Genomic DNA, 26,096 nt, shown 5'->3' on the forward strand with positions numbered 1-26,096 from the left:
CTACCAGAGCCACAGCTTCTGTCAAGTGAACCTCTATACAGCTACTATCTGCGTCTTAACAGCTCCGTATTCTGCCCTTGTATGTCTAAAGGTGATAATGGCTATCTGTTGTTGCTCATCAGATACTCATACCATGTTCTCTTAACACTTCCCACTCTTTTATAAATCATTCCTTCATAAACTCTCCCTACTTTAGCCATTTGAGTGTGTCATCTATTTTCATTAGGACGCTCACTTTTATAGCATCATTCTTTTCCTAGGCCTTCTCTGTACTTTTTAAATATATCCTTTATATTTCTTTTCTTGTACTAAACTCCAAGTTTCTTGATGGTAAGGTATATTTTATTCATTTTTTAATCTCTAAAATAATTAATTTTGCCAATAGTAGGTACTATGATATGTTTCAAGAATAAATGGAATGTTTCAAGAATAGAAAAAAATAAAACTTTTTAAAATCAAAAGAATACTTCATGACTCAAGACAATCATACGAAACTTAAACTTCAGTTTCCATGAAGGTTCAAAAACAGGCAAAAATAATCTATTAGGATAAAGGTCAGAACTGTGGACATCTTAGAGACAGGCTATCAAATGGGAGAGACCATAAGGAAGCCAACTAGGGTATGAAAATGTTCTACTTTTTTATCTGAGTGGTAATTACAGAGATGTATACATAGGTAAAAATGTGTTAAGCTATATACTTGTTTTGTTCACTTTACAGTATGTACCGTACACCTCATTAAAAAAGAGAAGAAAAAAATCTGTATTTAGGTGTTCACGTTGAAACAATATGGCTAACACCTCATTTATCTAGAAGTCCTTTATAAAAACAAACAAAAAAAAACTCTCTGTGGAATCAAAACAGATATTACAAAGTCCATATACTGTATCCACAAGAAAGACTTCTAGGACTTTTCATCCTTACTTTTACAGTGAATTCCAATTAGCTTGGTTAACCAGTGTCCTGACCTACCATTGATAAACAGTAATTAATTGGGAAAGGGGAGATAAAGATTGGTAACATCTAGCAACAGGAGCAAGCAAAATAACTGTTAAAGAGAAGATAAAGGCTGGGCGCCATAGCTCACGCCTGTAATCCCAGCACTTGGGGAGACCGAGGCGAGTGGATTACAAGGACAGGAGTTTGAGATCAGCCTGGCTATCACAGTGAAACCCTGTCTCTACTAAAAATACAAAAAAATTAGGTGAGTATGGTGGCACACACCTTTAGTCCCAGCTTCTCGGGAGGCTGAGGCAGGAGAATCGCTTGAACCCGGGAGGTGGAGGTTGCAGTGAGCCGAGATCATGCCATTGCACTCCAGCCTGGGTGACAGAGTGAGACTCTGTCTCAAAAAAAAAATAAAAATGTAAGAAACATCACTTAGTATATGGCAAACAGACTTTACAAGCCAGTTAGACATCCATATATCACGGCACAGTAAGACAGTGTTAAAAGTGGCAACCTTGCCTGCAGGAGTGAGATACAGGTGGGCATGGTGGAGGCAGATGGTCAGGAGAGTCCCCAGGAGCAGGGAGCCTTGTGCAAGAATGGACGGCAACAGCCAAGACTTAATATGTGGTCTCAGTCCGAGACAAACTGGCTTCCAAAACAATTCTACTGGTTGGATCGCTGGCTTTTCATCCTTTTTGACATAGTGTTGTTTATTTTTGGGTTGCCTTTTGCCAAGACCGGTGTGCTGATATCTAAACTAATAAGCTGGTTTTTGGAATGAATTCTGAAAATGACTACAAATTATTGAATAAAGAAGACAGACAGGATTGTGCTGCAGAAAAATTTCATACCTCTAAGGGACCTTCCTTTCATTGTATACTTTCTGTTCATTTGGAGAACTATTAAATGGGTAGGATATCATCCATTCACAGCTAAGTTCTTAAAACTAGACCCTTTGCTTCCTGTTTAAAATTTTTTTTCAAACATTTGATGGCTTTACAGAGGCTGATGACAAATGTATTTGTACTTAAAAGTTTAGTGTATTCATTAAAAAATATAGTAATGTCTTTCCTTTAACATTTTAAGGGTTGACCAGGGTTTAACATAATGCAAATAATATGATGAATAATAAGGTGAGGTATTTATAAATTCAAAAGTAAATTACTCAAAAGTGAAGAAAGAATTTTGAGAGAAAGAACAAAGTGTCCTTAGATTGTATAGAGGCTATAACACAAAAGATACGCAAAAAATGTAGGCCCACAATATATTTCTTGGCTCCAAGTACCAATTAAATGTTGAGCTTAAGTAGGACTCTGTTACGAAAAGATGTGTCATGGTCAAAGGGTTGATACTGTCTCAGAAAAAGTAGATAATGTCCAATATTGGAAAGCTAGCATGCATGTCCTCTTACCTGGATGTCTCCCCCTTTCTTCCTCTTAAATTCTTGAGCCCCCTGAAATAGGACTGTATGCTTCAAACCTTTCTTTTTTTTTAACTCTTGCATTAATTAATTAAGCTTTTGGCCAAAATGTATTTATTTTTATAATGTCTGAAACTTATTTAAATACTTCAGCAAAGTCACTGTGATATTTACCCATTCAATAGCTATTTGAGCTTTTACTATTGACCAGGCATTATTTTGGACATGGCAGTAAACAAAACAGACAAAAATTCTTATCTTCAGGGTGCTTATATTCTCCTTTCTTGTTATTTAAATGTAAATATGTGATTTAACAAGAATTTATATTCCACGGGTGATCAGCTAGCATATAATCAGAAAGGCCACACTCCCAAAGCAGCTATTATAAGCACTTCAGAAGCTATTCCTATTAGCCCTAAAGACTAATGTAAGGAATATTAGAAATATAAGAAATATTAGAAAGAATACTATAAGGCATATTCTAGTATCAGAATATTAGAAGGGGCCGGGCATAGTGGCTCATGCCTGCAATCCCAGCACTCTGGGAGGCCAAGGCGGGCAGATGACTTGAGCTCAGGAGTTCAAGAACAGCATGGGCAACATGGCAAAACCTCATCTCTACAAAATACAAAAAAAAAAATTAGCCAGGAATGGCAGCATGTGCCTATAGCCCCAGCTACTCCAGAGGCTGAGGTGGGCGGATCGCTTGAGCCTAGGAGGCAGAGGTTGCAGTGAGACGAGATCACGCCACTGCACTCCAGCCTGGGCAACAGGGCAAGTCCCATCTCAAAAAGAAAAAAAAAAAAAAAAAAGAATATTAGAAGCAATAATATAAGGAATATTAGAAATAGGCTGTTGTCATTGAAATTAGTGGCATTCAATATGTGTGAACTCTTCTAAATATTTTGGGGATATTCCCCTCCCTTATAAACAGGGCATAAGATCTTGTAAACTCTACATTCTCTGTCTTCCAGAATGGCTCTTAGGGTTACAGCCAAGTCTGGAATTAATTTTGGAGGATTTTAATTGCTTAATGCTGACTATAAAGCTAACAATTACGCCTTCAGGGTATTGTTGCATCTGCCTAAAGAGAACCTTTTATGGAATGTGTGGGTGAACTATTTGGGGGAACACAGAACTGGGAGATCACTCAGTTTACCAAGCAGATTGTATGAACTGCTTCTGCAGTGCTTGTTAATAATTTTGTCAAATATATGTCTACTAATTTTTAAAATGACAACCCTTACTTATCAGAGAAATATATTATTTTCATCAAGATCTATTCAGGGTAAGCAGAAATAGGGATAAACATAATAGAAATAGTCACAGCAAAAATGTGTTTAAATTAAAAAGATATTACTTGTAAAAAGATAAACTTCAGTTACCTTACAAAAATGTACTTGATGAGAACACATGAACATGTAGAGAGGAACAACACACACTGGGGCCTACCAGAGTGGGAGGAGGAAGAGGATGAGGAAAAATAACTAATGGGTACTAGGCTTAATACCTGGGTGGTGAAATAATCTGTACAACGAACTCCCATGACACAAGTTTACCTATGCAAACCTGCAAATGTACCCCTGAACTTAAAGAAAAGTTTTTTTTAAAAAAAAATCACATTTCCAGAGTTTGCTAAATAATTATGACTAGTATTTTACTACTATCTTCTTCCTTGGTGAACTATTAAAATTAGTAAATTTATGTTAAAAATGAAGTTCTCTCTAGAAATCAAAAGTGCAATCTAAGCACTGAAAATGTTCTATCAATACTCTTTAACTGAGAACCATTCAAACATCTAGGAATTTTTAACTCTGCAAGTCATATTTGAAAAAGTAATGTCAAAATTGTTTATAACCCTACTGCACCACTATGATCTCACCTCAAATTATCATTCCATGTCCCTCCTTTTGTTTTAGAGGTAACTCCTGCACACAATGTCCTGCATTAGTTTCCATTCTCCCAACTTGCAAAACTCTTCCAAGCTTCACCTATTAACTGAGGCATTCACCTAAAGTAAGCTTCCCCTGCTGAAGAAGATTTTTGCTGGGTTTTGTGACATCAAGAACTTATTCCTTAGGCATCCTGTTCTTCAAGTTACTTTCAGTAATGAAATTATGAGTATTATGTATCATCTAGGAAAAAAAAGGCCTGTGAAGTGATAAAGAAAACAGTATTTAATCCAATAATTCAACTCAATAAACTATTTGATACATACCAAGCACCAGGGTTACAAAAATAAATCAGATACTGTCCCTGCATTTAAAGGACACAAAATGTAGAAACAGGAAAGGCCTATCAACCCAAATATGACAGAGAGTATTAAGTGCAACAATAAATGCACTGAAATAAGTAACTCAATTTTGTTGAGAGAAAGAAACAAATGAAAAAAGGCAGAATCTAGGCTCAGTTTTTAAATTATGTACATTCCATGCAACTATATAGACACTATAGTTACAAGAAAGGTGGCATGCAGGGCCGGGCGCAGTGGCTCATACCTGTAATCCCAACACTTTGGGAGGCCGAGGCGGGCGGACCACGAGGTCGGGAGTTCGAGACCAGCCTGGCCAACATGGCAAAACCCCTGTCTCTACTAAAAATACAAAAATTAGCTGGGAGTGGTGGCATGTGCCTGTAATCTCAGCTGCTTGGGAGGGTGAGGCAGGAGAATCCTTGAACCCAGGAGGCGGAGGTTGGAGTGAGGCGAGATAGTGCCATTGCACTCCAGCTTAGGCGACAAGAGCAGGACTCCATCTCAAAAAAAAAAAAAAAAAGAAAGGTGACAAGCAAAAAATTAAAATATGTGTTGTCTAAAAGATGTCAGAATTTCAAATAGCTTTTTCTATTATCGTGTTGACAGAGGCAATGCCTTTTTCTCAATCCTATGGCTTCTATGAAGAACTGTCACTAAATAGTTTTTGACTCTCTCTACCCTCCACTTATTTATCCCCCAGAAGGAGGATAGTGACTTACCTGACTGGTAAGTTTAGACTAATGAATCATGTAAGCATAATTCTACCCCTTGCTTTTTGTTCTTGGAAGCCTACCCACTAGATGGAAGCAGAAGTTCTCCAATGCTTCTCTATGGATAGGCTCTCCAGGTAAATAGGGAAAATGTTCCTGGTCCTATTCTGCTAATGACCAGGTAAGTCTGTTTAACTCAGGGGTTCAGTATTACAAAGCAAAACTATCTACAGAATAAGCCATGCCTTCCAATAACAGTTTTATCAGGAATATAGATGGTATTCTGATATCTCATCTGTCACTCTCTTCTCAAAATTTGGGCAGGGAATTTGGGTGTTATTTTTTGAGACCTTTCAAACACTACAATATTAATTGCACTGTCTTTTTTATTATTTAAAATAAAATCTTCACTTTTTATCTTACATTAAACTCCTAAGAGCAATGGCATTATATGATTCTTCTTCATAGCCCTCATAGCTCCTAGCAGAATGCCCAGTAATGTTGCTGAAGAAATGAATTTTCAGATATTAAAGTTATTTCTATATGGTGTTTATTTTTACAACAAAACCAAACAAAAAATGACTTACATAATGATAAACACTGGTATTTAGTAATGCGTATGTAGGTATGTTCCTCTAAAGAAAAATATTTTCCCATATATTAGTAAAAATTCCTATCCATATTTATTTTTGTCTGCTTTGAACCATCACCATCTAACCGGTAGAAGCTCTTCAGGAGACTTTTTCTGAAAAGTGGAATAAAATGTTACACTGAAGCAGTAAAGCAAAGTGACTAATACTGACTGGAGTGAGGAAGAGGGTTGGAAGAGTCACTTTTTTACACACAGTTTCTCTTCTTTCTGTTTCCGTATCTTTTATCTCCCTCTTACCATTCCTGGGGAGGTGCTGCATAGTTATCAACATGCTTAACAGACAGTGTGTGAAGGAAGAATTACGGGTAAAGACATTTGTTTGACTTCCCAGTGTACTCCCAACTCCAAAGTGACAAACTGGAACAAAAAGCTTATGGGACAGTAAATTATGATGGTAGCAGCTGACACATTTTGTTTCTGGAAGACCAAAGGTTCTTAATCTTTAACTCTGAAACTTTAAAAGAAAATAAATCCAAATTACCGCCCTTTTAATCACTTTTTAAATTACTCCTTGTATCTTTTCTTTGTTGTCCTAAATACTGACCACTGGTTGAAAGAATTTCCCCTATATAATCCCTTATGGAAAGGATTTGCTTTTTTGCTTAATACCAGTTCCAAGAGAAGTATTGAAACAATAAAAAAGGATTGTCTCATAGACCTAAATTTCAATTAGTTTCACCATTGATTTAGAGAAACTTGGCATAAACTTAAATAATTCAAGGATGAGAATTTCAAATATTAATAATAACAGCCATAACAACTAACCTGTTGAAAACTTGCCAGGTGCCAGACACTGTTCCAAGAACTTACAGGTTATTAACTTATTTAATCCTCACAACATTTCATATCACATTTATTTCACATCAATAAGATAGATACTGTTATTACCCCTAATTTATACACAGAGAAACTGGGGGACAGAGAAGTTAAATAACTTGTCCAACATTCTGTAAGTAGCAGAGATGACATTTAAACTCAAGTAGTCTAGCTTTACCACTGTGCAATAGTTGACTATTAATGAAAATACCAAAGACAGTAGGAAATTGGGATTCATCTCTACCCACAGTTCTTTTCTTCACTCAAGGTTAACATGGAAATATTGTAAGAAATGACAATAAGTATAACTATAATAACAGATATCCATTGTGAACTCCAAAATGTAAATGATAAATACAAAACAGAAATGCTTAGTTCTTACACTCAGGGAGTTTACATCCCATTTAGAGATGTGAAAGAGGTATCAACCATTCACATGTGAAAACTGGAACATACATTAATCAATAAAGTCAAGCTCTTTATCATTTCTCCCAAACCAGCTCATCTTCCAGTGTTCACTACATTAGCTAATGACACCACTAAACTTTCAGTCACTAAGACTTTAAGCATCTTCATACCTCCTTTTTCCCTATCACCAGGGCTTTTCCACTCCCACTGTTCTCAGTCTCTCAAACGAAGGATTATAAACAGGCTCCCTGCTCCCAATATTTTCATTCTCCGATCTACTTTTCCCATTGTCAAAAATCTCTCTAAACTAAATAAAGCAAATGTCTCTTCTCTTCTGAAAATCTTCCAACATCTTCCATTGAATAAATCAAAAAGTTTAGGATGGCATTCAATATCTTCCATACATTACTCTCAACCAATCTTTCAGTATTTTCCAGTAACATTCCCACACTAACTCTACACTCCTTACTTTACTAGCTTTCCATTCTGATTTCTACAACAAAGTCATGAACTTTACCAGATGGTTTACCAGTCTCAACGCCTGTCTCTACTTAATCAAGCCTTATATAATATGTCCTTCAAATGCCTCCTCTATAAAGACACTCCCTCGAAAAATTGATCACTCTTTGGCCTTCCACAATGAGGTGCTCTGACTGGAACACAGCAATTACACAATTGTGTCTCACAGTGAGCCAATCTGCACATCTGAGTCTACTAGATATAAACTCCCTAGGGATAGAACCATATCTTACTGATCTTTATATTCCCCCACAGCACCTAGCACACTGAGGTGCTCAAAAAAGGGAGCTAATAACTGAAAGGTTAATTAAGACAGTATAAGAAAAGTATATTAATGTGATAGGAATGAATTAAAGGTATAAATAATATACAAAAGGAATGCTTTCTACTGTAGGTGAATTTGGAAATAGTTATCAATTATATGTGTGTACATATGTGTATGTATATATGTAGACATAGACATTTATGTTATTAGGTATCTCCAATTATAAATTTTATCTTCTTGGTGAATTCAGTCTTTTATAATTACATAATGATCATCTTTTTCTCTAGCAAAGTGTTTTCCCAGTTTTTCTGATATTAATATTTTACCAGTTTTATTATAGTGTCTTGTGTCCTTTTTCCATTCTTTTATTTTCAACCTTGATAAATTCTTATGTTTGCAAAGAGTATACAGTCAGAAAATCCAAGTGGACAATCTTTATATTCTTTTCACAAAGGTTTTGCTTCTATATTTATTGTAATTCGTGGTGGTATCTAGATTTATTTTTATTATCTTTTTACATGCTTTAAGTATTCGTCCTGTTTGCTAGGTTTCCTTTTTTGACCTCCTTTTTTCTCTTACATTACTTATTTGTTCTCCTGTTTTCCCTCAATTCTTTTGTCACATCTATTTGTTTGGAAGCCATTCACACAATATCTATTATTTCAGCAGTTGCACTAGCTGTGTGTGTGTATGCGTGTGTGTGTGTGTGTAGACAGCTATTGTGTATAAACAAGATTTAAAGTCAAACTCTTAGCCCTCCCCGTTGAAATATAACTTTTTAACATACTCTTCTAATTTCTTCTTTCCAATGTAAATGCTCTTGTTTTCTAGTACTTTAGTTCTAGCCTGTTCTCTTAGAAGGCATTGTTAATAATGTCTTACAATATAAGTGTTTGTTTTTACCTATATTTATCACTAGTATACCTTCTTGATCTCATTCATTTCTTCTGCCTGAGTATGTACTTTCAGTAGTAAAAACTCCCTCAATTTTTCCTTTTCTAAAATTGTTTTAGCTTGCACTTTTCCTAGGGAGATAGTTCTGCAGGGCACTGATTTCTAGTTTGACAGTTATTTTCTCTCAGCACCTGTCGGTTGATATTCCACTGTTTTATGGATTCCACTGTGGCTACTGATAAGTCACCTTTCAGTAAAACTGCCATTCATTCTTTTGAAGGTAATTTTTCTGTTCTGAGTTCTTTTAGTGGTTATCTTTTTCTTTAAGGTTCTGCAATTTTGCAATAACGTATGGGTTTCTTTTAATTTATTCTGTTTGAGATTCAGTGAGCTTTCTGGACAAAAACTTGGCATTTTTCATCAGTTCTATAAAATGTTATTTTACAGTCATTATCTTTTCAAATGTTTCTTCCTCTCCATTTTATTATCCCCTTTTCAAACTTCAATTAAGTCTAAGTTATACTTTACTTCTTATTCTCCAACTCTTCTGATCTATATGACTATTTGTGTGTGTGTTTTGGGATTTTGGGGGGTTTTACTTGAGACAGAGTCTCACTCTGTCACTCAGGCAGCAATGCAGTAGTACAATCAGAGCTCACTGCAGCCTCGACCTCCCCAGCTCAGGAGATGCTCCCACATTAGCCTCCCAGGTAGCTGCGACTACAGGCATTCGCCACCATACCCAGCTAATATTTTGTATCTTGTAGAGACAGGGTTTTGCCATGTTGCCCAGACTGGTCTCGAACTTCTGGATTCAAGCCATCTACCCACCTCGGCCTCCCAAAGTGCTGGGATTACAGGCATGAACCACCACACTCGGCCAGTGACAGTTTTTTTAAATCACCTGTCCCCCAAACATTTTTTTTAGGTTTCTATTTTATTTCTTTAATCATAATAAGTGCGTTTTTATATTTCTTATATAATCTGAAGCTTTGGTGGATGTGTTTTTGTTGTGTACTTTTCTTAGGTTCTGATTCATAGTGCCTTGTTTCCTCGCCTGATTTGTGGATTTTTGACTAAGCATTGCTCAATTTCCTTGGGATTTTATCTGTAGGAATTATTTGAGGCCTTGGAGAATCTGAATTTGCTTCTAACCATCGCCTTGGAGCATTACCAACTTGAGGCCAATTTAAATTTTTACTTGAAGTTTCTCAGTCTACATATGCAGCACTAATTTTAGGGGTCAAAAACTAAATGAAGACCCTGAAGATTTCACAAAAACAACTATTAGAACAAACAAATTCAGCAAAGCTGAAATATACAAAAATCACCACATACAAATCAGATGCATACAGTTTTACACTATAAATAATTCAAAAAGGAAATAAAGAAAACAGTTCCATCTGCAACAGTATTGAAAGGAATAAAATGTTCAGGAATAAACTTAACCATGGAGGTGAAAGACTCATACACTGAAAACTATGAAAACGTTGCTGAAATAAATTAATATAAAAATAAATCAAAAGATACCGCATTTTCATGGATGAGAAAACCTATTATTGTTAAGATGCCAGTGCTACTCAAAGCAATCTATAGATTCATCAAAATCCCAAAGATGATTATACTAAGTGAAATAAGCAAGCCACAAATAAATACTGTATGATTCCACTTATATGAGGTATCTAAAGTCATCAAATTCATTGAAACATAAAGTCAAATGGTGATTACCAGGGGACAGGGGAAGGCGATTCATTATTTAATGAGTATAGAGTGTTAGTTCTGCAAGATGGAAAAGATAGGGAGATCTGTTTCAAAACAGTGCAAATATACTTAACACTACTGAACTGCACACTTAAAAATAAAGCACAGAGTAAATTTTACAGTTTTTACCACAATAAAAAATAAACCCCAATGATGTTTTTTGCAGAAACAGAAACATTCATCCTAAAATTCATATGGAATCTCAAAGGACACTCAAACAGCCAAAATAATCTTGAAAAAGAATAAAGTTTGAGGTCTCAAACTTCATGATTTCAAAACTTACTACGAAGATACAATAATCAAAACAGTGTGGTACTGACATAAACACAGACGTATAGACCTATGACACAGAACAGCCAGCCTAGAAATAAATCTTCACATGTACTGTCAAATAATTTTCAACAAAGAAGTCAACACTTTGTTGAAAGGTTATTAAAACAACAGTTTTTTTCAACAAATGGTCTTAGAAAAACTGAATATCCACAGGCAAAAGAATAAAGTTGGACCATTACCTTACACTGTATACAAAAACAAATAAAAATGAATCAAAGACCTAAACATTAAAACTACAACTTTTATAAAACTCCTCAAAGAAAACACAGAAGGAGAGCTTCATTACATTGAATTTGCAGTGATTTCTTTGATATGATACCAAAATCATAGGCAACAAAAGAAAAAGTAGATAAACTTCATCAAAATTGAAAACTTCTACACATCAATGGACACTAACAATAATGGATATTAAGTCTTATTAGAAAGCTATTATAACTAAGACAGTGTGGTATTAACACAGGATGCATAAACTAACAAATCAAACATAATAGAGCCCAGATACAGTCATATATATATTGAAATTTGATACAGGACAGAGGCAGCCCTGATGAATGGAGAAAAAATAAACTTTTCAATACATTGTGTTGGCATGACTGGATATCCATATATATAAAAAATGAGATTGAATCTCTACATCACAACATACATATAAATCTAAAAATTAGAAAAACGCAAATTACAATCACAAAGAAATACCATTTCATACCCACTAGACCAGCCAAACTTAAAAGTCAGTAAATAGGAAGCACTGGTTGATAAGAATGTGGATCCAGGAGCATTCTTATTCATTGCCAGCAAAAATACAAATACATCAATTTATATTCAGCATCTATTTTGAAAAACAATTCAATTTTACATAGCTTTAGTTTTCTGTATCTACTTGCATTGGTTGAATTGTATCACCCCAAAAAAAAACATGTTGAGTCCTAATCCTCAGTACCTCAGAATGTAATCTTACTAGGAAATAAGGTCTCTACAGGGCAAATCAGGGTGGACCCCAATCCAATACGACCTGGATCCTTAGAAAATTCGAAAATTTGGAAACAAAGACAGACAGGTACAGGGAAAGACTATGTGAACATACAGGGAGAATGCCACGTGAAGATGAACAAAGAGATCAGGGTGATGCATCTACAAGTCAAAGATCGCCAGTAAACCACCAGAAGCTAGGAGAAAGACATGGAACAGATTCTCCCTCACAGCCTTCAAAAGGAACCAGCCCTGGAGATACCTTGATCTTGGACTTCTGGCCTCCAGAACTGTGAGACAATTCATCTCTGCTATTCAGGTCACCTAGTTTGTCGAACCTTGTCATGGCAGCCCTAGCAAACTAATATGCTCCTGTAACAAATTATTGCAAATTCAAAGGCATAAAATGACACAAACGTATCTTATAGTTCTGCAGGTCAGAAGTCTGATATAGGTCTCACTAAGCTAAACCAAGATGATAGTGGGGCTTCAAAACTTTCTGGGAGCTCTAAGGAGAAAATCTACTTCCTTACCTTTTTCATCTTCTTAGAGGCTGCCTGCTTTCCTTGGCTCAGGGTCCCCCTTCTTCCATCACCAAAGTTAGCGAAGATGGGTTGAGTGAGTTCCTTTCACACTGTATTACTCCAACCCTGCTTCCACTGTCAAATCTTCTCTGATCTCTTCTGCCTCTCTCTTCTACTTTTTAGGACCCTCATGATTACACTGCACCCACTCAGATAATGCTGGATAATCTCTTCAACTCAAAATCCTTAATCCCATCTCCAAAGTCCATTTTGCCACTTAAGGTAACATATTCTCAAATGTGTACATCTTTGGCCAAGGTGAGCAGATCGATAGAGCCCAGGAGTTTGAGACATGCCTGGGCAACACAGTGAAACCTCTTCTTTACCAAAAAAAAAAGATACAAAAATTAGCTGGGCATGGTGTCACGCACTGCGGTCCCACCTATCCAGGAGGCTGAAGTGGGAGGACTACCTGAGCCTGCAAGGCAGAGTTTGCAGTGAGGCAAGATCGCACATCATTGCACCCTAGCCTGGGCAACAGAGCGAGACGCTCTCAAAAAAAAAAAAAAAAAAAAAAAAAAAATATATATATATATATATATATATAGCTGAATGCAAGTTGTATGAAATTTAAGGAAGAGGTGGCCAAACAACGTACTGTGGCAGATGGAGGAGGAGAAATCTGTAAAGTTATCTGCTAGGTAAATCAATGACAGAAGGAAAGATCTTGGTTGTAAAAGAAAATAAATAAATAAATAAATAACAGTGGGAGATACACTCTTCTGCCCCAAGTTCTAAGAACAGGCTTATAACAACAACCTAAATAAGCGCATATCAGCTTGTAAATAACAACATGAACAACAACTCAATGTTATAAACTGTCAGGAACCACCCACAGACAGAACCCAGTTCTCCCAAAGTGTTGTTTACAGCTAACAGTTTTTCAGTGTCTTTTGTTTAAATTGAAAGCCTTTGTCAGATGAGTAGATTGCAAAAATTTTCTCCCATTCTGTAGGTTGCCTGTTCACTCTGATGGTAGTTTCTTTTGCTGTGCAGAAGCTCTTTAGTTTAATGAGATCCCATTTGTCAATTTTGGCTTTTGCTGCCGTTGCTTTTGGTGTTTTAGACATGAAGTCTTTGCCCATGCCTATGTCCTGAATGGTACTACCTAGGTTTTCTTCTAGGATTTTTATGGTATTAGGTCTAACATTTAAGTCTCTAATCCATCTTGAATTAATTTTCGTATAAGGAGTAAGAAAAGGATCCAGCTTCAGCTTTCCACTTACGGCTAGCCAATTTTCCCAGCACCATTTATTAAATAGGGAATCCTTTCCCCATTTCTTGTTTCTCTCAGGTTTGTCAAAGATCAGATGGCTGTAGATGTGTGGTATTATTTCTGAGGACTCTGTTCTGTTCCATTGGTCTATATCTCTGTTTTGGTACCAGTACCGTGCTGTTTTGGTTACTGTAGCCTTGTAGTACAGTTTGAAGTCAGGTAGCGTGATGCCTCCAGCTTTGTTCTTTTGACTTAGGATTGTCTTGGAGATGCGGGCTCTTTTTTGGTTCCATATGAACTTTAAAGCAGTTTTTTCCAATTCTGTGAAGAAACTCATTGGTAGCTTGATGGGGATGGCACTGAATCTATAACTAACCTTGGGCAGTATGGCCATTTTCACGATATTGATTCTTCCTATCCATGAGCATGGTATGTTCTTCCATTTGTTTGTGTCCTCTTTTATTTCACTGAGCAGTGGTTTGTAGTTCTCCTTGAAGAGGTCCTTTACATCCTTTGTAAGTTGGATTCCTAGGTATTTTATTCTCTTTGAAGCAATTGTGAATGGAAGTTCATTCATGATTTGGCTCTCTGTTTGTCTGTTACTGGTGTATACGAATGCTTGTGATTTTTGCACATTAATTTTGTATCCTGAGACTTTGCTGAAGCTGCTTATCAGCTTAAGGAGATTTTGGGCTGAGACAATGGGGTTTTCTAAATATACAATCATATCATCTGCAAAGAGGGACAATTTGACTTCTTCTTTTCCTAACTGAATACCCTTGATTTCTTTCTCTTGCCTGACTGCCCTAGCCAGAACTTCCAACACTATGTTGAATAGGAGTGGTGAGAGAGGGCATCCCTGTCTTGTGCCAGTTTTCAAAGGGAATTTTTCCAGTTTTTGCCCATTCAGTATGATATTGGCTGTGGGTTTGTCATAAATAGCTCTTATTATTTTGAGGTACATTCCATCAATACCGAATTTATTGAGTGTTTTTAGCATGAAGGGCTGTTGAATTTTGTCAAAAGCCTTTTCTGCATCTATTGAGATAATCATGTGGTTCTTGTCTTTGGTTCTGTTTATATGCTGGATTATGTTTATTGATTTGCGAATGTTGAACCAGCCTTGCATCCCAGGGATGAAGCCCACTTGATCATGGTGGATAAGCTTTTTGATGTGCTGCTGAATCCGGTTTGCCAGTATTTTATTGAGGATTTTTTTGCAATCTACTCATCTGACAAAGGGCTAATATCCAGAACCTACAAAAAACTCAAACAAATTTACAAGAAAAAAACAAACAACCCCATCAAAAAGTGGGCAAAGGATATGAACAGACATTTCTCAAAAGAAGACATTCATACAGCCAACAGACACATGAAAAAATGCTCATCATCACTGGCCATCAGAGAAATGCAAATCAAAACCACAATGAGATACCATCTCACACCAGTTAGAATGGCGATCATTAAAAAGTCAGGAAACAACAGGTGCTGGAGAGGATGTGGAGAAATAGGAACATTTTTACACTGTTGGTGGGATTGTAAACTAGTTCAACCATTATGGAAAACAGTATGGCAATTCCTCAAAGATCTAGAACTAGATGTACCATATGACCCAGCCATCCCATTACTGGGTATATACCCAAAGGATTATAAATCATGCTGCTATAAAGACACATGCACACGTATGTTTATTGCGGCACTATTCACAATAGCAAAGACTTGGAATCAACCCAAATGTCCATCAGTGACAGGCTGGATTAAGAAAATGTGGCACATATACACCATGGAATACTATGCAGCCATAAAAAAAGATGAGTTCGTGTCCTTTGTAGGGACACGGATGCAGCTGGAAACCATCATTCTTAGCAAACTATCACAAGAACAGAAAACCAAACACCGCATGTTCTCACTCATAGGTGGGAACTGAACAATGAGATCCCTTGGACTCGGAAAGGGGAACATCACACACCGGGGCCTATCATGGGGAGGGAGGAGGGGGGAGGGATTGCATTGGGAGTTATACCTGATGTAAATGACGAGTTGATGGGTGCTGACGAGTTGATGGGTGCAGCATACCAACCTGGCACAAGTATACATATGTAACAAACCTGCACATTATGCACATGTACCCTAGAACTTAAAGTATAATAATAATAATAATAAATAAATTTTTAAAAAAAGACCAACATCATCCTGATACCAAAGCCTGGCAGAGACACAACAAAAAAAGAGAATTTTAGACCAATATCCCTGATGAACATCGATGCAAAAATCCTCAGTAAAATACTGGCAAACTGGATTCAGCAGCACATCAAAAAGCTTATCCACCATGATCAAGTGGGCTTCATCCCTGGGATGCAAGGCTGGTTTAACATTAGCAAACCAATAAACATAATCCAGCATATAAACAGAACCAAAGTCAAGAACCACATGATTATCTCAATAGATGCAGAAAAGGCTTCTGACAAAATTCGACAGCCCTTCATGCTAAAAACTGTCAATAAATTCGGTATTGATGGAACGTACCTCAAAATAATAAGAGCTATTTACGACAAACCCACAGCCAATATCATACTGAATGGGCAAAAACTGGAAAGATTCCCTTTGAAAACTGGCACAAGACAGGGATGCCCTCTCTCACCACTCCTATTCAACACAGTGTTAGAAGTTCTGGCTAGGGCATTCAGGCAAGAGAAAGAAATCAAGGGTATTCAGTTAGGAAAAGAAGAAGTCAAATTGTCCCTCTTTGCAGATGATATGATTGTATATTTAGAAAACCCCATTGTCTCAGCCCAAAATCTCCTTAAGCTGATAAGCAACTTCAGCAAAGTCTCAGGATACAAAATTAATGTGCAAAAAACACAAGCATTCGTATACACCAGTAACAGACAAACAGAGAGCCAAATCATGAATGAACTTCCATTCACAATTGCTTCAAAGAGAATAAAATACCTAGGAATCCAACTTACAAAGGATGTAAAGGACCTCTTCAAGGAGAACTACAAACCACTGCTCAGTGAAATAAAAGAGGACACAAACAAATGGAAGAACATACCATGCTCATGGATAGGAAGAATCAATATCGTGAAAATGGCCATACTGCCCAAGGTTAGTTATAGATTCAATGCCATCCCCATCAAGCTACCAATGAGTTTCTTCACAGAATTGGAAAAAACTGCTTTAAAGTTCATATGGAACCAAAAAAGAGCCCGCATCTCCAAGACAATCCTAAGTCAAAAGAACAAAGCTGGAGGCATCACGCTACCTGACTTCAAACTGTACTACAAGGCTACAGTAACCAAAACAGCACGGTACTGGTACCAAAACAGAGATATAGACCAATGGAACAGAACAGAGTCCTCAGAAATAATACCACACATCTACAGCCATCTGATCTTTGACAAACCTGAGAGAAACAAGAAATGGGGAAAGGATTCCCTATTTAATAAATGGTGCTGGGAAAATTGGCTAGCCGTAAGTAGAAAGCTGAAACTGGATCCTTTCCTTACTCCTTATACGAAAATTAATTCAAGATGGATTAGAGACTTAAATGTTAGACCTAATACCATAAAAACCCTAGAGGAAAACCTAGGTAGTACCATTCAGGACGTAGGCATGGGCAAAGACTTCATGTCTAAAACACCAAAAGCAACGGCAGCAAAAGCCAAAATTGACAAATGGGATCTCATTAAACTAAAGAGCTTCTGCACAGCAAAAGAAACTACCATCAGAGTGAACAGGCAACCTACAGAATGGGAGAAAATTTTTGCAATCTACTCATCTGACAAAGGGCTAATATCCAGAACCTACAAAGAACTCAAACAAATTTACAAGAAAAAAACAAACAACCCCATCAAAAAGTGGGCAAAGGATATGAACAGACATTTCTCAAAAGAAGACATTCCTACAGCCAACAGACACATGAAAAAATGCTCATCATCACTGGCCATCAGAGAAATGCAAATCAAAACCACAATGAGATACCACCTCACACCAGTTAGAATGGCGATCATTAAAAAGTCAGGAAACAACAGGTGCTGGAGAGGATGTGGAGAAATAGGAACATTTTTACACTGTTGGTGGGATTGTAAACTAGTTCAACCATTATGGAAAACAGTATGGCGATTCCTCAAAGATCTAGAACTAGATGTACCATATGACCCAGCCATCCCATTACTGGGTATATACCCAAAGGATTATAAATCATGCTGCTATAAAGACACATGCACACGTATGTTTATTGCGGCACTATTCACAATAGCAAAGACTTGGAATCAACCCAAATGTCCATCAGTGACAGGCTGGATTAAGAAAATGTGGCACATATACACCATGGAATACTATGCAGCCATAAAAAAGTATGAGTTTGTGCCCTTTGTAGGGACACGGATGCAGCTGGAAACCATCATTCTTAGCAAACTATCACAAGAACAGAAAACCAAACACTGCATGTTGTCACTCACAGGTGGGAACTGAACAATGAGATCCCTTGGACTCGGGAAGAGGAACATCACACACCGGGGCCTATCATGGGGAGGGAGGAGGGGGGAGGGATTGCATTGGGAGTTATACCTGATGTAAATGACGAGTTGATGGGTGCTGACGAGTTGATGGGTGCAGTACAGCAACATGGCACAAGTATACATATGTAACAAACCTGCACATGATGCACATGTACCCTAGAACTTAAAGTATAATAATAATAATTAATTAATTAATTAATTAATTAAAAGCCTTTAAGCAAAGCAGGCAACAGCCAGTTCACTTCCATTCTTCCTACTCTCCTTTTGACCCTCCCCTCTGTCTTCAACATATAAAATAAATGTTATGTAGGTACATGAGTTTGAGACCAGCTGCATCCTTACAAATTACTCTGAAATAACTTTATCAGAAGTTTGTCATCAAGGTCATTATAAACCATGCGATTTTCATGAGTCCCTCTTAACTGACTCTCTCTCGCTTCTCGCCTACCTCCTTTAACCAGAGACACTGCCTTTTTTCACATAATTAGAGATACCTGGCAAAATTAAGTACAGCCTTGGAAAGCTATGATGGGAAGTATATATTCTCCTTGCGGAAAGTAAAAGTGGATTAGGAGTAAAGACCTAGGTTCTAGTCTCTGTTTTCCAAATATCTCACAGAATAACCCTGAGCCAGTATTTTTATCTCTCTAGAGTTCAATTTATTTTCCTTATACAACATACAATGAGCAGATTTCAATTAGATAAACTCTGAACCTGTCCTATATTTTATATATCTATACAAACATTTATACTGAAATAGGCTTTTTCGGCAAGTATAAATTCTTGCTTTGGATGGGGTGCAGAAGGCAGAAGAGTGTGCTAGGGAAATAAGCTGACTTGGTAATTGAAAGGGAAAAGAGAAAGAATGAGAGAAGGGCCTGCCCCTGAGGAGCACAGTCTGACGACAATGAAAAACAAACTTTATGATTTTACTTATGCTTACCTTCTACTAAGTGTATAAAAACAAATTATGGAGATGTGACTATCTAATGCACTATAATGAAAATACTCATCAGCACTGCTTCACAGGGTTTGTCAACTCTTATTTTTAAATATGGCCCATTCTGCTATAATGGAGTTTTGTTCTCAACTTATATATAAATTTGAGTATCAGTGTACTGTCTAAAGTCTTCCTAATCTTATTTGTTCCTTAAAGGAGATTTCAACAAGTGGAGATGGTAAAATCAAAAGAGAAAAATCCACAACAATGTCAATAACAAGAAGCAGCCCTCAAATAGCTAGAATGTATGTGAGGAGTGAGTGTCCCATTAGTAATAAAATGCTTTTTTAAAAAATAAAACAAAAAATGGCAAAGAGCGGATTATGAAGGACTTTGCAAGCAAGGGTCAAGGGCATGAACAGTATCCTGTGGAAAATGAAAAGCCATAAGAGATTTTTAAAACAGAGCGGGTGACTCTATCAAATCTGTGTTTTTGAAAAATAACACTCATGGCAGAGTACATACTATATTTACAAAATAAAGTTTAAATTATTATGTAGGCTGATATTTTACCACAAAATAGTAACATGAAATTGGAATAAAACGCTCATTGAAGCCATAAAATAAATTTCACAAATACTACAGTATTCTTAAAGAAATTAACAGGGGATTATGCCTTGCAAATTCCTTAGGTGAGTAAATAATCACACTTTTAAAAAACTCTCTTAAGTTCTCACACTACACATGTATACCTTTTTCAAATAAAATTAACACTTTAAGTAATATTTATGGGCATTAGGGCCATGGAATTTTTAAATATTTACCTAACCATTTAGAAAGCACTTAGCATTAAAGGTACAGAAAAATATCTCACACACTAACTTATGCCTTTCAAAACCTTGTATTTACCTACTCAAACACAAAGCGATCTCATTGAAAAGCTGAAAATTGCACTGTAGAATATGCAATTAAAATGGCATAGAAATGTAGCTTGTTCAATTCTTCTCAAAGCTTCTATGCAGAAGACTAATTTTTTTTAACTTCCTATTAGTTTCTGCTGATTCTTGGCAGATAAGACTACAAACTCAGTGCTTCTTTCCATTAACCCACCAAAGCAGAACACCATCGCCAGTAACTAGATTTGGGTTTCAAATCTCTAAATGCTTTGCCAAAAAAAAAAAAAAAAACCCTTAGTTAAGAACTGAACTGACACATATAGCATTTAAATCAAATATTATAAATCTAATTATAAAATCAAATGTTTTACAAACATGCCATTATTTTTCAACGCAGTAATATAACATCCCAAAAGTTAAAATTACTTTAAATCTATTATTCTACAATTAAAAACATTTCTATTGATAGACGTTTAAGTGGCTTTCAAAGAGGTTAATAAAAACGTTTAAATTCTTAAGGAAATGAAAATGTGATAATTTTATTACCATCCTAAAAATGAACCCCCATATACTTTTTTAAAGTTCTATCCAAAATAAACAGGATATTTGCTCATCTTTTCCAATTACTATACTTGGAAAGCATAGGTTAGCAAGATCAACATTCAACATTTAAGTAAAACTGCAAGAATTACTGGTTTGTGACATCTTATTTATAGTTTTATTTCTACCTTACCAAAAGTGTAAACTAAAAGAATTTAATTTTAGAAATGGAAGGTATTATATAATTTAATTTTAGAATTAGAAGGTATTACAGAATTCATCTACTAGAATCCCTTAATTTGACAGTATACTAAGATTCAGAAAGGTTCACTGACTTTTCCAAAATTAAACAGTTAAGCCAAAACTCCTCAATCCTCTGCCTATGAATCCAGGACATTTTCCCCTATGTCAGGTCCTATCTAAAATCTTTTCATCTTCCTTCATTTTTTGAAACAAGAAAGTGTTTTTACCATTGTCATATACAACACTTTGAAAATTAGAAAAAATCTCCTGATCTTTTACTTCCATAAAAGTACTGATTTCCTCTCAAAATATTTACTATAATATATATGCAAACAAAAAGCACAAATCCACTGTTAGACTTCAGGAACAAGCATAAATAAAAATTCTTGTTATGACAGTATCTGCTAAGTTAAAAATACTCTTTTCTTGCAATGTCAAAATAGAATTATTTTGTAGACACTGAATATTAGGTAGGCATGTATAAACGCTGAACTATTCACATATACTTTAAGTGTGCAAAAATGTTCCTATTAAAAGTAGAATGTGAATAAGGATTTTCTGCACTAAGAAAATACACCCTTTTTAGAAGCACAAATTGTATTTTCCTCTAATATAAACAATAATTGAAGCTACCTGGTACTTAACACTGCACCTAAAGGTTGAAAAAGGTTGCTGTGATGGAAAGAGCACCATACAAGGATTAAGAAGTCTAGAAATTTTCCACTTACAAAAGGACAGACCGAATTAACACCACCAACAAATTACAATTAAAATATGTTAAACTGTAACTGTTAAGTTCAGGAAAATTGCCCACAAAAGTGATGAAACTGCTAAAACAATTTTCCAGTGTTAAAAAATGCAATGTGTTCACATTTGGTCAAAATTCAAATATTAATTCCATTCTATGAAAATAGTTGATACTACTTTGTTCCATAATAAATCCTCTCAAAACAATTTTTCTTCCGACACACATTTTCCTCAAGTACTGTCTATTACCCTGGTAGTAAACTGAGAAAACGAAAGGTATAACAAAACTTTTTCAAGAGGTTGACCACAGAAGTGGCCTCTGAAGCCAACTCAAGAAGCAAAGTATTGTGTCACTGGAACACTACAGATCAGTGTTCAACATGTCATAAAATCAATGTAGTAGCTTAGAAAATATTTCGAAGAGAAGACAGAGAAGAAGTGAAGGAAGAGAACAGAAAAGAAGAGAGAAGAATGCATCAAATGCATTAAGGACAAGAAACTTTTGTCTCCAACATATTGGCTCCCAGTGTAAAGCATATCACTAATCCAAAAATTCTGAAAACCTATGGTTACGCTCTTACTCTCCTATTTAAAACCACTATACTTACCAGTTAGTTGTGCAGAACACAGCATTGAAACCTGAAAAATCTAATCAAATCCCAGAACTACCACTTACTAGACATGTGAAGTTGCATTACTTCTATAAGCCTAGATGTCTTATCTCTAGAGGTTAATGGCACCAGCCAAACACCGTTCTTGTGAGGATTTGAGACAGTATGTGTAAAATGTTTTGCACTTCATAAATCCTCAATAATAGTAGCTATACTTATTGAGTTTCTTGTTGATGTAGAACAGGTAGGTTTTCCAATACTATATAAAGATATAATCTCATTTCCTGATGATGATTTCAATCCCTTTAAAAAAATAAAACTATGTAAACCTATGGGGAAAAAATAGGTTTTTTTCTATTGGCATCTTTCCAGAAATTACCAAGTTTAAAGTTTAAACTGTTAAAACATTCTCCTAATTATGCAACAAATACAAAGAACACTGAATTAGTCCGCAAAAAATTATATTCACCTATACTGCTGTATTTTCATTTAAATTACTCTCATTTGCAAAGCTCAGCTCATCACTGTTCTTCTAACGATAAAATCTCAGATTTTTCCTCTTGATTTTCAATAACGAAACCACACTGATTAAAACTCACAGATGTATCCTCTCATTCTAAAGGCTGTATGTTATCTTTGGGCAGGCATCACTATAACAGCAAACAGATAAATGGCACCAAAAAGATACACATCAGAGTATGCCAAAAGCGGGAGTAGTCAAATCTATTCAACCACAAATGATTCACCTCATTCTCCTGCGAACTCATCTCTTGCATATACAATCCTTAAAAAGTGTCATGTGATTAGCGGGCTATTTGATTTCTATTCAATGACAAAAGGTACTTGCTTCTGCATTTTTAAAAGGCTTCCTGTATTTTAAGAATCCTTTCCAGAATAAAACATTGTTTCCTCCCCCTCCCCCCCGCCCCCCCCCCACACCCTTTTTCCATTCTGAAAGTTAACATGCTTTCAAATAAGCGAACTCAACTCGGAAACTGCAGCGGTAAACCCGAACCCTCTCACATCCCAGACCTCGCTTTCCAGCCAACATACCTGCTCTCTCGAAATACAAGGCAACGAAGGTCTCCTGAATATTTTGCAACTGCCGTAGTAACTGGCTGCAGTTTCTCCTAGCGACACGCAGCTGGACCTCCTCCGGGGTCGGATCACAGGCACTTTTTCTTCGGCGGCACTGGACAGCCGAGGATGAAGAGGCGCTTCCCTGATTTGAAAGAAGTGATCCAACGCCAGGGCCAGCAGGCAGCCAGCGCCCCCCACCAGGCCGGAGAGCAGCGGCCTGAGGGCGGAGGGCAGCGACCCGAGGCTGGTGAAGGAGACCCACCAGACGAAGCTGGCCAGGAGCAGCACCAGGAGGCAGTGCCGGAGCCGCAGAGGGTGCGCGAGCGTCAGCAGCAGCCCCACGCAGCTCAGCACCAGCAGCAACCTGCCGGCCGCCGCCTCCGGGGGCGTGTGCGTGGCCGGGGACCCTGCGTCGCCATCCCCCCAAGGCCAGGACCACCACAGCCACACCAAGAAGTCCCCCAGGTAACAGCAGGCGGGCAGCGCCAGCAGCCACCAGGAGCCGCCGCTCCGGCCCGGGCCGGGTCCCCGCTTGGTCCGGGTGAGGAAGCAGGTGAGGAAGAAGAAGGCACAGGCGATGCTAAAGAGGGGGCTGAGGCTGTGCGAACACACGCTCAGCAGCGTCCGCAGCCAGGCGGCCCCGGCAGCCCAGCTCTCGGGTTCCGCGCCCAGCAGCAGGGCGAGGACAAAGGCAGCCAGGGCGCCCAGCGAGAGGCGCGCCCGGCAGAAGGGGGAGCCGCGCCGCGGCTGCTGGGGGGAGGCCGGCGGCGGCCGCAGCTCCACGTTGCAGAAGCGGCAGAGGTGGAAGAAGAAGCCGCGCGGAGGGTCCTGCCGCAAGGGGCTCACGCAACTCTTCACGTAGCCGTTCCTCAGACTCTCGGGGGGCGAGCCGGCCCCATCTGGCTGCTGCAGGGACCGCATGGCTTTGGCGTCTCGCTCGTCCCTCCTCATGGCTGAGGCCGGGGGTGGCCACGGGACTCAGCACACCCCGCTCCTACCGTAGCGGCCGCTCGCGTTCCCAGACCCCAGCCCCTGCGTTCGGGGCGCCCCCCGACTCACAACCCGTCAGGGCTGCGCCCGCCGCCACGGCCCGAGGTCCCCACCTCGCGGACTGAGGAGCGGCGGAGTCCGGGACATGCTGGCTGAGGAGAGGGGCAGAAGGGGCTTCTCTCCAGAACCAGTTTGGCTGCCGCCTCCTTTTCCCTTGGGCACCTCTCGGGACTGGAGACTCGGTGTCGCCTCCCAGCTCCGCTGGCTGCAACAGTTACCTCACGGCCCCAGCCTGGTCCGTTGGGCGCGCGAGCAGCGGGCGGGCGCTCCTCCCCCGCGGCTGTCGCGGCCGGGCGCGCGCCCGGCGCGCGCTCGCGCCTTGTCCCGCCGCCACCCGCGCCGCCGTCGCCCAACAGGGACGCGAGCCGGGACCCCGCCGACCCGGCGTGCCCGGGCCGAGGAGAGCGCGGCGGCGGCAGTCCGAAGACCGGCCAGGACTAAGAGAGAAGGACGAGGTCTTCTTCGGATGGGAGGGGCAAGCCCGCCATCCTGGGACCCCAGGCGTGCAGGTTCTCTTTGAGGGTAAGTCACAGACACCCAGCCAGAATCCCACAGGTCACTACTGGGGTCGTCGGGAAAGAGGGCGTTTGTGGTCCCCTTTCACTGAGGGGTGTGCTTAGTGGGGATATGGTGAGCTAAGGGTGGGAGGGGCGGGGCGCAGTCTCTGACCTCAGCCCCGTTCAGGGTGAGTTCTCAGACTGTGACCAAATGAAGGCCAGCCAACACCAAGACCATGGCGAAGAAACCGTAATCACTGTGGCTAGATCTGGCCTCCAGAGCAACGTGGATTCTTGGGCCACGCAGCAGGCCCAGGATCCTTGCAGTGGCTCTCAGAGAGGACCGTGTACGTGGAGTACACTCTGGGAGCACTCCACGTGCACGTTCTTGAGGGTTGCTCATGAACCATCTTCACAGGCGAGGAACCAACGTCTCGCCTTCCATTTTTCACCCTTGCCATACATATCTACTGGTTCACATCCTGTATCCCCTTCCACACAGCACAAATTTGCTGTCGCAATTGGTCTTTGCAAATTGAAGGCTTTTTCACTGTAACATGTTCCAGATGGGGGAGCGGGGAGAACTAGGAATCCTCTCCAAGACCACTCCCCAGTTTGGATCAGCTGGCCTTGAAGGAAGCCGAATAAGATGCTATTTGTGAAGTACTAGTGAAACTAGCAACGTTAGGAAACACAGACTTGAAAGTGAGAAGAAAAGAACTTTGCTACACCAAAGAAACTACTCTGGAATCTAACCAATCATAACCGCCTTAGAGAGTGAACTGTGTTTCCCTCCCTAAGCTGTCACTTCAACCTCATGACCGGACTGCATTTCTCAACGAGCTAATTTCACATTTTTCCAGAGAGATGAGAAACCTTACTGTGTGGTAAATCCCACAAACAGGCCCATTTTTCACCAATTAATCTCTGCCCACAGCCATGACTTAAAACAGACCATTTTCGTATATGGTTGTAGTTCACATGCATAGCAAAAGTCACTGAGAAATTAGCACAAGAATTTAACCAAAATGAAAAAGTTCCAGAATTCCCTTTCCTTTGCTTTTCCTTTTCTAATGGATTACCCAAATGCTTGTCCTAAAAGATAAAAATTCAAAAGGTCTTTTTATCCCCATGACAAAAGAAAAAAAATGTTCATTTCAGCAAAACTCAGGAAATACATTTTTTATATGATGTGCATAGAACTCATTACCACCAGT

At 38.7% G+C, this 26,096-nt stretch overlaps 1 protein-coding gene across 2 annotated transcripts in view; it reads right to left on the minus strand.

Annotated features, from left to right (window-relative positions):
* The window catches only part of PDE3B (phosphodiesterase 3B), a 215,513-nt gene extending 190,558 nt beyond the window's left edge, over nt 1-24,955 (minus strand). The window contains exon 1 of one of the 2 annotated variants that reach the window (XM_050759408.1): nt 23,306-24,955. In XM_050759408.1, coding sequence (XP_050615365.1) covers nt 23,306-24,283 — 978 coding nt within the window. In that variant the 5' untranslated portion in view covers nt 24,284-24,955. The remainder of the gene's footprint in view (nt 1-23,305) is intronic. The other variant, XM_050759409.1, reaches the window with a different exon arrangement.
* Nucleotides 24,956-26,096: the final 1,141 nt, after the last annotated feature.

The sequence above is a fragment of the Macaca thibetana genome, chromosome 14 (assembly GCF_024542745.1).
Source record: "Macaca thibetana thibetana isolate TM-01 chromosome 14, ASM2454274v1, whole genome shotgun sequence".
In the NCBI taxonomy this organism is placed as follows: domain Eukaryota; kingdom Metazoa; phylum Chordata; class Mammalia; order Primates; family Cercopithecidae; genus Macaca; species Macaca thibetana.